The following is a 15424-nucleotide window of genomic DNA, read 5'->3' on the forward strand; positions in this document are numbered from 1 at the left end:
TTACTGTTCTACAAACAATAATTTCAGAGAATCTAAGCTAGTGAGGGAGTACAAGAGACCTCATCTTGCTCTTCCAGCCCTAAGAATGATTCATTTTTGCCATATGACAGAATCGCACCCAGGATCCTCAAGATTTCTGTGGAAGACTCCAAGCACTCAGTATTTCCAGAAAATTCACATAACACAAATACGTGAGAAAAATAAGCAACAAATACTGGTAAAATAACAGGACTCAATCTATCTTAAAATTGAATGTCTGGCTGTGACACAATCCCTTCCCCTTTTCAAGGAAAAGAAGAACTAAATGCAATTCACTATCCTTTCTCAATATCATTCTAATGCCCTCAAAGATACATTTACTTTCAGAAGGAAGGCATTGCAAGTACCTTCCAATAACATACCAAGCCAGCTTCTTTCTCCATTTGTTTCTCATTTCCCAGAGAACTCTCAGGTCCTTGGGGTCTGCTCCATGTTTGGGTACAGTTCATTCTGATGATGAACCGGCGCCCTCCTCATGCCCTGCCAGCAAGCAGGTGTGTGTAGACCCTGCCCCAGGAGGTCACCCACACCTCCAAAAATATCTGCCAGCAAAACAGGTAGCAAGGGTGGGGGGCAACTTTGGCACAGGACCTTGGCAGGGCTGGGAAAGCAGGGCAGATACCGTCCCTCAGAGGGGCTCCCTGCCTTCCAGGCTGACATTACCTCCTTCTCTGCAGCTCCTGACTGCGAATAGGGGAAGGGCTCCCCAGGGTAAGCAGAGACCCTCAGGAGAAAGGAGCACCAAAAGGCTCAAGACCCTCACGCAGCGATGCCCCGGGGAAGAGGGACAGCCGTGCTGCGGCTAACGCGTGGGCAGCCCGAGGCGAGGGCGGCTGAGGGAAGGCTTGAAGGGCGCCCTCCGGAATCCCGGGAGAGTGAGGGCGCCGTGAGGGTGAGGGCGGGGGAGAAGGGCGCCCTGAGGAGCCCCGTGAGGGTGAGGGCGGGCAGGGACGGTCGCTCCGAAGGGCCTCGGGAGGGTGAGGACTGGCAGGGACGGTCGCTCCGAAGAGCCCCTGGAGGGTGAGGGCAGGCAGGGACGGTCGCTCCGAAGGGCCTCGGGAGGGTGAGGGCAGGCAGGGACGGTCGCTCCGAAGGGCCTCGGGAGGGTGAGGGCAGGCAGGGACGGTCGCCCCGAGGAGCCCCTGGAGGGTGAGGGTAGGCAGGGACGGTCGCCCCGAGGGGCCCCGGAAGGGTGAGGGCGGGAAGCCGCAGCCGCACCTTCAGCAGCCCCGCCCGCGGGCACCTGAGGGGCGGGGCGGGGCACGCGAGGCCCTGAGCAGGTGCGCCCCGCCCCCGCCGCCTCCAAGGGCCAATCAGAGAACGCGGGGGCGCCTCATGCGCCACACAGGGCCGTGGGCAGCGGGGGCGGGGCTTCCCTCTCTCCCCCACGCCCCCCCGCCGCCCCGTCCCCTGAGCGCGGCGGTGAGCAGCGACCCCGAGTATCGGTTTAGGTTATTTATTTGTTTATTTTGGCCTGCGACTGCCCACAGCCACAGGATGGTGACTATTTACAATATTTGTCGGTGTCCAGATGCTTGTGCTCGGGGTTGTAGGGCGCCTTGGCGAAGCACATGGCAGCGGTGCGGTCGCAGTTGCAGATGAACGCGGCGCACTCCTTGTTCGTGCCTGGAGGAGAGAGAGGAGCGGTCAGAGCCCGCGGCTCCTTCGCCAGGCGCTGCAGAGGCTCGGGCTGGCATTTCTGCTGTCACGGTGTGCCCGTTTCACTGCTGCCATCGTTCTAGGGGAGAACAGGCTTCTGCCCACTAACCCAGTGCCCCTAAAGCTGTGTGTTCCAGCCAATCCATCTCTCTCCTTGCCCCTTCTTCCCTTGCCTGCAGCCTTATCTGCCAACCTCTCAGCTCTTTACCTCCGTTCCAGAGCCCTGTAAGTCTCCACTATTCATCAGAGGTGTCTGGCAGAAACTATATAACAACGCCAAGTTAACATGCTGGTCTCTTGCATACTGCCATTAGAAGGCCTCCCAGAAAAGTACTCAATCCCCTGGAGACTAGAGAGGCTTCTCTATATTCTGTTGTACCATATATCTTCACAAACTTTAAATTGTGGGCTATATAGAGAATACTCATTCCAGTGCCTCTTTGAGGTGCCCTCTTTCTAATGACCAGGTCCCCTGGCAAGAGCTTGCACTTGTGCCTTCCTGCCGCAGAGGTGTGAGTGTACCACAGCCCTGCCCTTTCCTGAGAGGCTGGAGGATATCTGGGGTGAAGTGGAAATGGACATACTGCTGCATGTGATCTGCCCATCAGAGCAGCTGAAGCGGTACAGCTTAGTGTAGGGGTTGTCCAGGAGGAATTTGCAGGATTCCATTTTCTTTGCCTCTGAGTAGCAGCGATCATGGGTTTGGCAGCACCTGGGAAGCAAGGAGAAAAAGGTTAGAAAATACTAGAATCACAGGCTCAACTGACCTGTAAGACACACAAATACATTAGATTTGCTTTGACAAGGCTCTTGACAATAAAAAAAAGATACCCAGCAATAAGAGGGCAGACACAAAGGACCTCAAAGGGATACACTTGTGCCAGCTCATGGTCCAAGAGGTACCTGGTAAATACTTATGGGAGCACCTTCACAGTTGTCTATTGGGCACAGGGAAAGTCAAAGCCAGTGTTTACCCTACACTTCCCTCTCAGTGCCTGGTCGCTGACAAGCTCTCAGCCAACACAATCCAAGACTTGGCTGCCAGATTTGTGTGTCTCTAAATTGCCCTTGCAGTTTCCTAGCATTTTACAGCCCAGCCTGTAAATGTTGATGGTCAAGCACCAGGCAGAGTGTGCAGAGCTGCATCCAGGCTGCTGGCCCAGCACTGCTGCAAAAAAAAAAAATGCTGGAATGAGCACACTGTGCTGCCATAGAAGAGAAGAGCTACTGTAATTATATTTTATCTTAGTAATAAGGCATCAAGGTGTGATAGACCACATCCTTTTCCCCTGAATCCACCTGTGAAAGAAAGCTTCCTTCACAGTAGGCAGAGAGTTTTGTAAACGTTCATAGGCAGGGCCAGCTGAGATGAAGCTGAAGCAGGAAAGTACAAGCAAGGAAAGAGGTGTGTAAAGGCAGAGTTGTACCTGTCGAGCTCGTCCACGGGAGTGCCGCTGCCCCCCAAGCCGCAGTAACAGCCATAGTGGTTGAATTCCAGCAGTGGGTGGCTTTGGGGCAGGGTGCACTTGATCATTTCACGGAACAGCCACACGGCCCGGGGCGAGACCTCCTCGGCACTGGCTGCACCCACTGCGGACAGACAGACAGACAGACAGAGGGTGGTTAGAGTCAGGTTTGGGGTTACCTGGGCCAGGACGAGGGCACCTACACACCCGACAGCAGGAAAAGCAGGGCCAGGAACTTCATCCTTGCAGCTCTTGACACAAACACTGGTGCCAAGGGAAATGAGTCTTTATACAGCAAGCTCACCTTGACGTGGTATGAGATAAACCAGCCAGTATTTATGTTACTAAATGCAGACTTCTTCCATCGGGGGCTGTGGGCGCCAGGTTGTGGCGTGACCAGTTGAAGGCCAATTGAGTTAAATCCATAAAAGCTGGAAAGGCAAATATTTGCTCTCTAGGATTTTGCTATTAAATTATTGTAGTATTGCTATTAGAAGTCAGCCTGAAAGATCTGGATATTTTTAAGGGCTCTCTACTAAAAAATAATATCAGTATGGTAGTTACGTTGGGAATTTCTGGCACACTAATAACCACCTGCCACTAATACTTGCATCCTCTTTTAATGGTATCCCACATATCATTAATCCTGTATCTCTCCATGGGTTCTCCTGGCATAATTCAGAGAATAAGATACAGGTTGTCCACTCATATCAAATGACCATTTGGCATGAGCTCACCTGAAAAAAAAAAAAAAATCAAGCTATTCTTTACTTTAAAACCACAGAGGAGAAGGAGGTACTACTAGACAAGAAATAGGAGCCAAGTGACCTGGAAAACTTTAGGTGGTTTAAACAAGGAGTAGTATCTGGTTTTATGTGGCCTTAAGCAATGTACATTGGAAATGAACCAGGCTTAGAAGTTTCAACATACACAGCAGACTTCAGTGACTTAGAGCAGTTTCTCTTTCTCCAACACCAATGCAGAACCCAGTTAAGAACCTTTGGTTTTCTATGCAACAGGATGAGGAGAGTTGGGAACCTTGAAAGAAGTTAAAAAAAAATGGGTAAGAAAAGTCTTCCTGGAATCAGTCAGGGGTAAGTAAAACAGCGTGCTCATATTTAGATCCCAGAGGCTCTGGCATTTTCAGGGCTACAGGTCTGGCATTTTTACACACTCAAGATACGGTTCCTAGACATGGCTGTCAAGTCTGCATTGATAAACAAAGCACCAAAGAAACACAAAGGCCACCTTTCTACAACAGCCAAATACACCAGGGTGCTCATGCAGGAAACTTTGGGCTCACATCCCACCAGTAGATTCCAAAGGGTTGATGAAGACACCTTCCTCCTCATAGGGTCTGAAACTACACCAGGACACCCACAGTGCCCACTGGATGTTGACATATCCATAGGACACCTAGGGAAAGTTAGACATGGTGCTGAACAAACAGATCCATTCCAACTTCTTTGATCTCTGCAAGTGCTCCCATTCTGGGGCTCCCCACTCATGGGTTACCACAGCTGAACAGATGCTGGGTTGATTTAAGATTCTCAGTGTTCTAACCCAATATTGAACAAACATTAAAGGCTGATGTAAAGGACAATCTGTACCACAGTTAGTTCAGAAAAAATAATTTTGTCTTTTGCCCACATATCAATCTGTCAACTTTCCCTTCAATATCCACTTAAGAGATCTCTTTCTTCTCTGCTTTTAAAATTAAAAAAAAAATTGTTTTCTTACCTATGAAAATTAGGAGTCTGGTTCCTTTTTCTCTGTTCTCGGTATATGATGTATTATTGATGTTTCCTAGAAAATTTCCAGTCAACCGGCCTTTTTAAAATCATAAGTCAAAAATTTCCTACATTTTTAGTTCAACAAAAGAATCACCAAGTGTGGGAAAGCAAGCACATGAGTATTACAAGAGCCTCATGAGAAAAATCCCAGCAGGGTAAAGATTTTTCCACCAATGCTATTTTTGGTTTCCCCCAACCTGTGCTGTATACAAAGCCACTGGTCCCTTGGTACACTTGTGAGCACATTTCAACCTATAACTGGTTCAAATTTACAGGCTTAAGCCTTAAATTATTTTTAAGACTTTTTTTTATAAGCCCTTCTCTCTTTTGTTTTGTTAAGGACTTTACTTCCCATCTCCACATTTTACTTCCTTGCATCTAGTTTCCTTGGTCCACCACAGTCAATTGAATCCAGGGTATGTGCTAACCCTGTAAGCACCACATTATCTCATTTTCTGAACCTACAAATACTTACAACAAAACCTCTGTAATGTAAAGAGACACAATCTCCACTAAAACCAGATCTGCCTCACATTATAAACTGGCCACTGCCAAAGTGTGGGAGCAGAACAGCAAGTCAGAGACCTGCCTGGGGCTTCTATCCTCAAGGCAGGATGCAACTCCTGCCAGGTCCTGAAATCTCCCCCACTGGAAAACCTTGCGCCCCCAAATAATGACAGAGAAGGACAGTTTTCAAATAATTTATTAGGAATTTAAAACTGAAATCTGGAAAAAGGGTTACAGGTGTGGAGAGAACAAACACTGGAGTGTAATAACTTACTGGCTTAAAAACACAGCTTTATTTCTTTTAAAAAAAATGCCCACCCTGAAACCAGAGCCCCAGCCTCCAGGCAGTGGCCAGAGAGTGACTCACAGCCCAGCAGCAGCACAGCTGGCCCGGGATGTCTGGAGGGGGCACGGAAGCAGCTCAGCGCATACACCAAGAGGGAGGAAAGCGCTGTCCGCAGACCCAAATTTGAAGTATATAGAATAAAAATAAACCCAATAAAATGCAGCTCTTCTTTAATTAGGAAATATTTAAAAAAACAGACATACAGACTCTTGTCTCAGTAACAAAAATTATTGCTTTGTGTTTTCAGTACTGATCTGTTAAGTACCTTCTTACCTAAACAGAACTCTCCAAACGCATCGCCCAGGTCAGGACAAGTTCCAGCAGACGGGGGAGAGATAGAAGAGAAAAAGGGCCCTGTGGGCACTGTGGCCCTCCCAGTCCTTTTCTAAATGCCCATCTCCTTTACAGGGGCTCAGTTTGGGGGAAGAGAGGGAATGATTTTTAAAACTTAAGATGAAGCTTTTATTTCCCTGGGAAAAGAGTTTGGCTGCATCTTAATAAAAGGCTTAATCACCCCCCTTAACAAGGTCTTTGGTTCACTGAAATCCAGACCCAAACCTGCCCCATGTATTCCTGCTGGAGGTCTCCCCTGGCAGAGTGCTGGTTGGCAGAGGCCTGGACCATACCAGGGGAAGCCCCAGCAGGTTCTGGAGAAGGGACCAGATCGCCCCGCACAGGACAACGGACAAATTCCCACAGTCTTCAGAACACAGAGTAAAGCAAACGGGAAGCTGCAATTCTATAATTCATATAATCCCTGAGAAGCCCTTAACCCGCCCCCAAATCACCACCCTAATGCTTTTCTCCCCTGTTAATGAATCCCCATCCCAGAGCCCTGCCCTTCAGAGAACGACTACCCAAATCTCCCCCTGGCCAACACCCCTTCTGATACCCTCGCCTCCAGAGGAGGATCCCCTTTCCCAGGAAATCTTGACGCAAGCGATAAAGTTTGGAGAGTGAATTCCTTTCAAAGTAACCAAGACAAGCAACGGCGGCAAAGCCTTTCCCTAAGCCAGCCCAGAGCCGGTGCTATGGAGCCCAGGGATGGAGTCTGTACATCAAGCAATTGGAAGCAGCTTTAACCCGCTCAGCAAAACAGCCGATGGCTGGTACGTTTCACCCCGCCCGCCCCCCCGCCCCCCTTTCATCTCATCTCATCAGAGGTCTTAAAATCTTACAGTAAAAGGTGTACAAAAAAAGAACAAAGTCCTGTCAGGATTCTGCTGGAGAGTATTGCTCACGCTGCGGCACCAAGTCCAGGACCTGGAGCTGCTCCTTGGAGCCAGGCTGCAGGCAGCAGCCAGGTTCAGCTCACGATATTTACATATTATACAGGAGGAAAAAGAAAACCCCACGTAAAACTAAACCTAGGAAAAAAAAAATCTTTCAGCTGTAAGGATAGTGTTTTTCACTTAGCAAAATATACATTTGTTTTGTTCCATAGCAATGTCCAACGTTTTCGGATCCTTGGAGTTTCACACTTTTCAAAGCCTCACATTTACAAAACAGAAACAATTAAAAACAGTTTCTTTAAAAAAAATAGAAATACAGCAGTTCCTCTCAGCCTTTGCTCTCTCTCTCTGTCTCTTTCTTCCCTTCAGAACTGCATTCTTGTTACATACCGTGCTTTAAAAACACTGACGACAACAACAACAGAGTTGAAAATATTCAAAACAGTTTCAAAGCCAAATAAAAATACTCCTCAATGAAAACTACCTAACACAATCACAAAGCCAATTCATAAAATATGTCTACTAGCTCGGGAAAGAGCAAACAACAAAAAGAAGGGGCAGCCCCCAAAAAAGATAAAAAAATAAAATAAAAAAATAAAACTAACAGCTAATAAAATAAATAAAAGAAGAATCAGTGGGCTGGGGGCAGGGAGGGGGAAGCGTAAACCGTCGGTGGTTAGTAGGAAAGCGAGATGATCTCCTCGGGTTCAGTCCAGTGTGGTCTGGTCAAAGGGAGAGATCGGGCAGGGCGGCAGGAGCCTGGCAGCCAGCCGGCAGTGTGCAGTTTGATTCAAGAGAAAGGAAACCTTGGCTCATCCCCCGAGGCTCACCAGATCCTCCAGCCACGCGCTGTCCTCGGTCAGGTCACTGGGGAATCTGCGGGAAACAGCAGGGGAGGGAAGGGACAGGGTCTAGAACAGCCACAGCTTTCCTCCTGGGGTTTTTTTCTGGTGTGTTCTGACAGAAACACTCAATACCCAAACTTTGCCCCGACACAGTCTTGCTCTGCACATGGCAGGCACAGCAGAGATGTTTCTGTCTTCAATGGCAACGTGCAGGCCTAGGGAACAAGGTCCCACACCCCACATGGCCTGGTCCCTGTGAGGGCTGGGACATAGCAGAGTCCAGCCATTTCCCCAGCACTCAGTCCAGCCCTGCCAGGCTGCCATGGGCTCCTGTCTGTGGACACTGCTCCCTCCAGTTTTTGCCCTCCTTTTTGAAAAGCTGGTTGTTCACTTTTTTTAATTTTAAATTTTAAGCCAGCTAACTTCAGTCATATTTGCAAAGCAAACAAAAACTATTCACCAGTTCCCTCTCAGCCCATCCAAGGACCAATACCAGAAGTGATCAGATTGTCCTTCTGCCGTTCTCCCAGGCAGGAGATGAAAACTTCACTTCCCAGCGACTGGTCTCAGCAGCAGTGAGAACAACCAGCTGCATGGTGGAGGCTTCCCCAGCCCCGCAGAAGAGCCAAGCTTGTCTCTCAGATCACCACTGGGTTGTGACTCTGGCCAACCCTGTAGATGTTTTCTTTTTTTGTCAGTACTTCATTTTCTTCCTCTTTGTGCCAGACACTAAGAGACTCTCCACTCCCAGCCTGGGGAGTGTTCAGTAGGAACCCAACCTGCCAAGCCTCCTGGTTCAGGAGGGAGCCCAGGCAGGCCACAGGACTCCTCCCACAGGCTGGGCCAGGCCATGGAGCTTCACAGCAACATCCACAGCTTCAGCTGAGAGCACAAGCACAGGGACCAGCTCAGAACCTCACTCCTCTCTCTCATTACCTGCTCCTGTTCAAAGCTGTCTTACCTCCTGCCTCCTTGGTCCCCAGCTTCAGTGATACCCATTGGTAAAAGCTGTTGCAATCAAGGGACCCTGTGAAGAAAGAGTTAAAACCCCACTCTTAAACAAAAGAACAGTGAAGAAGAATTGCTAACACAACAAATTCAGTCATGGCCCAGATGACAGAGTAAATGTTTTCATTTGGAGGTGCCAGGGCTAAAGATCACATCGCCCTGCAGAATGCTGTGTCAGGGCCAAGATGGGCTCTTGGAAAGCCTGGGCTAGATCAGGGAAAGGACTGGAGATCAGGACCTTGAGTGGTGATCAGAGAGAGCCAACAGAAACCAAGCATGTGGGCTCTGCACTGTCCATCTTGGTCTGGGGCTCAGCAGTGGCACAGCCAATGCTGCAGTGGGTGGTATTTCATAACCAGAAAACAGACTGTGGGCTGAGGGGGCTGCCCGCTGCTGCTCGCCTCCCTCACCACGTGGAGACACAGCCCACTCCCCATGTCCCTCCCTCCAGAGAGGGCCCAGAGGGAGGACTCACCCCTAGGCTGTGTCCAAAGCCGGTGCTCGGGGCTGGGCTGGCAGCGCTGATGTAACTGCTGACCCCTGAGTCCTGGTTGGCAGCTCCGTAAAGCTCTGCCATCGGCCCGGGACTGGTGGTGCCCAGAAAGCCTCCGGTGCGACTGGGGGTGGAACCTACAGCAGGCAGCAGAACTACGGAGTGAAGATCCCAAAAATGCAACCCCGTCCCACCCCCCTCCCCAGCCCCTTGGCAAACCTCCTGCAGGACCCGTGCTGGGGAGGAAAGTGGAGTTACCTGTCCCTCGCACCACAGCCGCCGCAGCTGCTGCTGCCGCCATCGGTCCATACGCAGTGAGGGGGATTGCTGCAAAGGAAGGAACAGGCATCTCAGGAGCACTGTGGCTACATGGGAAACTCCTCAAAGGGAGCCTGCATTTCCTACTGCAAAATACTGGGCTCACACATATGTATTGGCTTAGTGCACCACACATTAAAGGATGACAACGGGGAAGTGCGTAGCCCTGAATTTATCAGTGCTCTTTTGCACAGCCAATGTCCAGGGGATTGCACAAGCCATGCTCTGTCAAGCCCACATCCCAGAGCAGCCAAAGGCACGGTGTGGAAGAGCTGAATGAGAAGTGGGCAATTTCAGATGTATCCTGTCACTACTAAGCTTGCAAGATGCAGTTAATCTGAAGCTACAGATCCAGATTTTGGCAGTAAATGTGGAGAATGGCAACAGCTCAGGGACAGCAGCTGAGGCTTAACATCCTGAGGCTCAGCCCCTCCTCTGTCTCTTGTTAATATTCTTGAATAACAGTTTAATAGCCTCTTTCTCCCTATTTCTTTGCTCAAAACATACCATTCTACCCACACTGAGTTTTGCTCCTGATTGCTCAAAACCTCATTGTTCATTGTAGAAAAGCAGGAAACGTATACCTAGGGAGCAGGAACTAGAAATGGCTTAATTAAAACAGTAAGTCTTAATTTATATGTAACAGTTCTAATTCCCAACTCTACTGCCACAGGCATTCAGCCCTCGGGGCAGGAGGCATCTAGCCAGTATGTTTCTCTTTGCCCTTAAAATGACTGGGTCAGCATTTCATGCTTGAATGTGAAATTCACTGTGATTCTGTTTAGAGCACCATAAAAAGAGGTCAGAACAAATCAATCGCGTAAAGGCTGAAACCCAGACTAGCTTAGGAGGGAATATTTAGTAGCAGGCACCAGCCTGTTTCAAGCAAACGTCATAGGAGGCTTCTATCTGGGTTAGCCGCTCATTACAGGCCCTGGGCCAATGCAGGCATGTTGCTGCTTCACATCACCCCCAAAGATGCTGTTCTGGGAAAGAAAGGCTGCTGGCAGCCACCCTCCTGCAAGTCCCTAACACATGAGTGAATGTGGTTTTACTGAGAAACGAGGCAAGGTCATCTCAAAAGCTCCAGCTCTTTTTCCAAGAAAAATCCTTCTTGCCTTTGCAGTGTTATCTGCTGAGACACCAGGTTTGTGCTGGGTGACAAAGCACCTGTGTGTGCATCCCTGCCTGTGCCATCCCCTCCCCTTGGCTCCCCTCCCAGAGCTGTGAAGCGCAGCCCGTGTGTGCTGCAGCCACTCAAGGCACGAGGGCCCTCGAGCGCACGGCTCTGCCCTCCCCAGGGCCAACTGCAGCCTCTGCATGGGAACCACAGCCCAGCCAGGGCTGTGCAGCGCCTGCTTAACAGGAGGGAAGCGTCTCGGGGAGGGAAGGATGCCACGATCCCCAGCTGGTACTTCAGCAAGACACTCAGGACTGTAAGCTAATGTGGCACCCAGCCAGGACAGCAGCATTAATAACTTCTTGTTGTGCAGAGCTCTGGTGCACCCCGAGCACCAGTGACAGCCAGGCCCTGGGTGAGTCACCTCTGCTAGGAAAAGGCACAGGACAGCTGGGGGTGGACATCAAGGGAGAAACTATTCTACCAAGTCACCAATGTTCCTCTACAAATGTGATGGGTTTTGCAGAAAAACACACAGGTAAATAAACAACTGGACACACATGTGCTTTGCTTGCCAAACAGAAGGCTCAAAGGTGCTTATGCAGCTGCATACGTGGTGTCAGGGAAGGGTTTTGTTATGAGGGAAATGGGATTTAGTTTTCCCCTACCTCCCTCAGGGAAATTTGTTCATTGGTGACTGCCAACCTCAGCATCCTCACAAACAGAGAGTCCCTGAGGATTAACATAGTTTTGTGCCACAGAAACTCCCTTTCAAGCCTTGTTTGTACTGCTAATTCCAGAAGAGCTTCCTAGGAAGGTTTTCCATACCCCTTTGCAGAGAGATTCAAACCCTGAAACAGGTGGGGGCAAGGAAGCACTGGGAAGGAGGAACACTATGGAAATGAAATGGCACATGGGGAGCAGGGTGCTACAAAAAGCTGCTTTTCTATGACAGAAACCATGGACAGGACAGAGCTGGGAAAATATGGCCGTGGAAGGGAGAGTAGACAGAAGGAACATCACGTAGGGAGAACACACTGCACACACCCCAGGGCCTGAGGATCCAGAGGGCATTTGCACTTTGAGGAAGGACACGGAACACAATCCTCTGCTCCCATTTTGTTCCACAGCTCCCTACAAACACTGCAGGACTTTGCAAGGTCCCAGCACACTCACTCCTACCTGGGAAGCCTGTGTGGGAGTGGCTGGGGAACTGTACCACTCAGAGAAGGGAAATCATTCCCTGCAGCCCCTCCTTCCCAGGGAAATGGGATTAGAGTAACCAGGAGGGCATCCACATCCTCTCCCTCCTCCCAGCACTCCAAATTTCATCCTTGCAACACCTCAGGTTAACGCCATTTATAGACCTGTTGAAGTCACCCTGCTCTCTGCAGCTTCCATATCTGGTTTACATACAGCCTGGGGCAAGGAGCTAAAAATGAGGCAAGCAGCAGGAAAGGACCTGCATGGGCCTCTTCAGAGGCAATACACATGGCTCTGATTGCCTCTCCATCTTTCCATCCCCAGCTTTGAATGGAGCTTATCCAGATGAAAGAGGAAATAAGGCACATTTCCAGTCTAACTGCGCCAGGCTGTGGAGCAGCAACACCACTGAAACAGCACAAAGCCCCCTTCTCCCCTTGCAGCTTGTGAGTTTAGGAAATGAGTGGGACTGACCTGTGAGCTCAGGGAGGACGGGGGCACTCGGGAGAGGGGTCCGCTCTACACGGAACTCTAAAAACGAAATGCAAGACAGCTTAGGAACTCATCAAACGCCCCCAGGGAGACCCCCAGAGACACAGCAGCTGGGGTCTGCTGGGGGAGCAGTCTGCAACCAGACTGCAACCAGGCCAGTGTCTTCTTTAAACTGATTTATAACTGGTGCTGAAAGGTGCTGGACTCCTGCCCTGAAGGCTGAAAGGATCCATTTATCCTTGGAATAAATGTGGCCAGGGCAGGGCGAGTTCAAGAAGCCTCACTGTGTAGCCTCAGGTCTGCCCTGGAGCACCACTCTGTGACCCAGCCAATCTGACCTCTCGGCCAATCTGACCTCTCAGCAGCAAGGCCAGTGGGTGCTCAGTATGTGCCACACTCAGCCTGGCACAGGTTTACAATGAGGGACTTGAAGCCACTACAGCTAGATTCATGGAGAGCTTCCAGACAGCCAGGAGGCAACAGCAACTTTCAGCCAGTTAGCCTGGGCTCACCTCAGACAAAGAGGAAACTTCCCATTCCCAGCCCTTAATATCAAAACTTCATATATCAACCATCACACTGAGGGATGGAGTGAGGAAGGGATGCTCAGAGTTGCCACAACTCTAGAAAATAGCAATAGCACAGTGTGTCCCTTAAGTGTGCTCTGCCTCATTCCCTGGCCTGGCAGAGAGAAGGAGGGGAGGCCCTGCAGCTCTGAGCAGCTGCAGCACAGCAGGTTCCAGCCATTGATCGCTGAATCCATGTTCTCAGCACATGGCAGTGTTAGAAACCACTCTGTTTGCAGGGGATCTGCAGCCCCCTGGCCCAGCAGATGCTTTGTGAAGGCTGTGAGTTGTCCAGGCACTGTTCAGATCACAACTGCAGTGCTGCAGGCACCTGCCTTTTGCGTGCCCAGGAGATCACTGGCACATGGGGTTTAGCATTCTGTGCTACTTTCAGAGTGGTGGCAACTCTGGTAAAGAGAGACAGACACACACAAAGGCAGTGAGACAGGCAGAGCTGCAGGGCCCTTCTGTGTCACAGCAGCAGCCCTGCAGAGGAGGCCAGCAGAGAGGACGTCGGAGCAGCCTTGGGCTTTTCCTGCCACTGCAGCGTGAGGATAATCCTAATGAAGGACAAGCTGTTCCCACCTATTCCAGGGCTTCTCCAATCCCCCTTCCACATCCATCTCCAATTTAAAGAAAGACCAAACAGGGAAAAGGGTGAAAGGGGCAGAGCCTGGGTTATAGATCATGCCAGGGGCTCCCATCACCTGAAGGCAGAGCAAAGAACAGAGCAGGGAGCTCCACTCACCAGGGAACTGGTAAGTGTAACCAGGTGCAATGCCAGTGTAACTTCGACTCGCGTAGGTGGCAGCTTGGAAGCCTGGATAACCTGGGGAAGAGAACAGGACTCTGTTACTGCAAGCTGGCAAGGTCTGGCTGCTCACCAGCAGCAGGAGCATCCTTTGGCATCAGACAGCAGAGAAGGGCAACAGCAGAAGCCCCAGGAGAGCACTGGGCAGAGCGCACAACACGTGCGAGCCTGCAGAGGAGTTTTAGCAGGCCCGTTTAATTTTTCCTTGCTCCAAACATGTAAGGACATGGAGATTTCCTTCTCAGACTCACAGCTCTGCAGACTAAGGCTTTCTGATGCATCAGCTGGATTTACAAACAGGAGATCAGGGAGGAGGGGGCATTTGAATGGCTGAGTCACTTTTGCACTAGAAGGGTTGGTGAATGCAGGTACAAAGAACATTTCTTCATGGTGCAGGCAGGAGCACAAGTCCTGCTCTTCCCCAGGAAGCTGACCACCTATAGGAACAAGCCTGTGAGAATGCAGGGCATTGACTCACAGATGAGTATTTAATTTGAGATCTCCCAAGACAAGAGTCCGTGGATTTCCCAGTGACTCAGTTGGAGTCTTGCTGCTTTAAAATTCAGATGGCTTAGAAAAGGCAAAACCCAAAACTACAGGCTGGAGATTTATTTTCCTTCAGTAAGTCAAGTGAAAACATTGGTGGAAAAATGCCCTTTTGGGGGTTTTGTTCAGTGACTAACTGCTACTCAGCAGGCTTAGCACTGAGAGCCAGGTTGAGTACATCCTGCCCAGCAACACCAGCAATGATCCTGAGCAAACAGTGCTCTTGGGTCAGCTCAGTCCTGGCTCCAATGAAAGTGAGAAGAGAGAGAAGCCAGGACCTGCACCCACACTGGTAGGATCATGCTGACTCTCAGATTCAGGCATTAGGTTTTGTGCTCCTACAAAAGATAGGGCTACAAATTATTTTTGTGTTTTTAATTTTTAAATTTTTATCTGAATGCTATTGTCTTGGGAGCATTGGTAGACATGAAATCCAGCCTGCTTGTCACCAACTTCTCCTTACAAGACAGTCCCCATGATAAATCTATAACTTTCCCTGCAATACCAGGTGTTTACTGTACCTGAAAGGAAGGGAACAGAGTGAGACAACACTCAACCAGAACTTTAAGGGCATTTTAACAGTCTTTAAATGGCAGTGGGGACATTTACACAGACCACTGCTTCAAGTGGAAGCTTAGCGACTCTAATCAACAAATTCATCAGAAAGCCTATACAAGTACGGGATAAAGAGGCCTGGGTACAGATTACTCCACACTCAGCTCTGCAGTTACATCCTATTCCACATGAAGGAATTGCTGTCCCCGTGCACTGCGGGACCGTGGAGGAGCTGCCGATGGGCAGAGCCGGCCCGGGTGTCGCAGGACCGGCCCGGGTGTCGCAGGGCGGCGGTGGCACGCCTGCAGTTTTTCCCGGTGCCACCAGAGGGCAAGTTGCGATCGCGAACAGGTCCCGGCGGCCCCGCACGGGGAGCGCTGCCCTTGGCCGCCCCGGCGCTCCCGGAATAAACCTCTAAGCTGCTG

General features: G+C 50.2%; 2 protein-coding genes across 6 annotated transcripts in view; both read right to left on the reverse strand.

Annotated features, from left to right (window-relative positions):
- Nucleotides 1-1479: 1479 nt before the first annotated feature.
- On the reverse strand, nucleotides 1480-5500 carry PLA2G1B (phospholipase A2 group IB). Of its 2 annotated transcripts, XM_071445519.1 has the most exons (4): nucleotides 4905-5500; nucleotides 3126-3288; nucleotides 2283-2410; nucleotides 1480-1665 (listed from the first exon to the last, which is right to left on the reverse strand). In XM_071445519.1, exons 2-4 carry the CDS (start codon nucleotides 3230-3232, stop codon nucleotides 1544-1546), a joined length of 357 nt encoding a protein of 118 aa, XP_071301620.1. In that variant the 5' UTR covers nucleotides 3233-3288; nucleotides 4905-5500; the 3' UTR covers nucleotides 1480-1543. The 2 variants fall into 2 exon arrangements, with proteins under 2 accessions (XP_071301620.1, XP_071301619.1); XM_071445518.1 differs by having other exon boundaries at nucleotides 3126-5500.
- Nucleotides 5501-5642: 142 nt separating this feature from the next.
- Nucleotides 5643-15424, reverse strand: part of MSI1 (musashi RNA binding protein 1) — a 30276-nt gene continuing 20494 nt past the window's right edge. Inside the window, exons 10-15 of one of the 4 annotated variants that reach the window (XM_071445515.1) lie at nucleotides 13836-13916; nucleotides 12504-12560; nucleotides 9647-9715; nucleotides 9371-9525; nucleotides 8849-8914; nucleotides 5643-7918 (exon numbers count right to left, since the gene is read on the reverse strand). In XM_071445515.1, coding sequence (XP_071301616.1) covers nucleotides 8873-8914; nucleotides 9371-9525; nucleotides 9647-9715; nucleotides 12504-12560; nucleotides 13836-13916 — 404 coding nt within the window. In that variant the 3' untranslated portion in view covers nucleotides 5643-7918; nucleotides 8849-8872. Of the gene's footprint in view, nucleotides 7919-8848; nucleotides 8915-9370; nucleotides 9544-9646; nucleotides 9716-12503; nucleotides 12561-13835; nucleotides 13917-15424 lie in introns of all 4 variants that reach the window. The other 3 variants (XM_071445513.1, XM_071445517.1, XM_071445516.1) reach the window with 3 other exon arrangements.

Source organism: Agelaius tricolor, unplaced genomic scaffold, assembly GCF_023055355.1.
Source record: "Agelaius tricolor isolate 1412-34295 unplaced genomic scaffold, bAgeTri1.0.p SCAF_20, whole genome shotgun sequence".
NCBI classification, from domain to species: Eukaryota; Metazoa; Chordata; class Aves; order Passeriformes; family Icteridae; genus Agelaius; species Agelaius tricolor.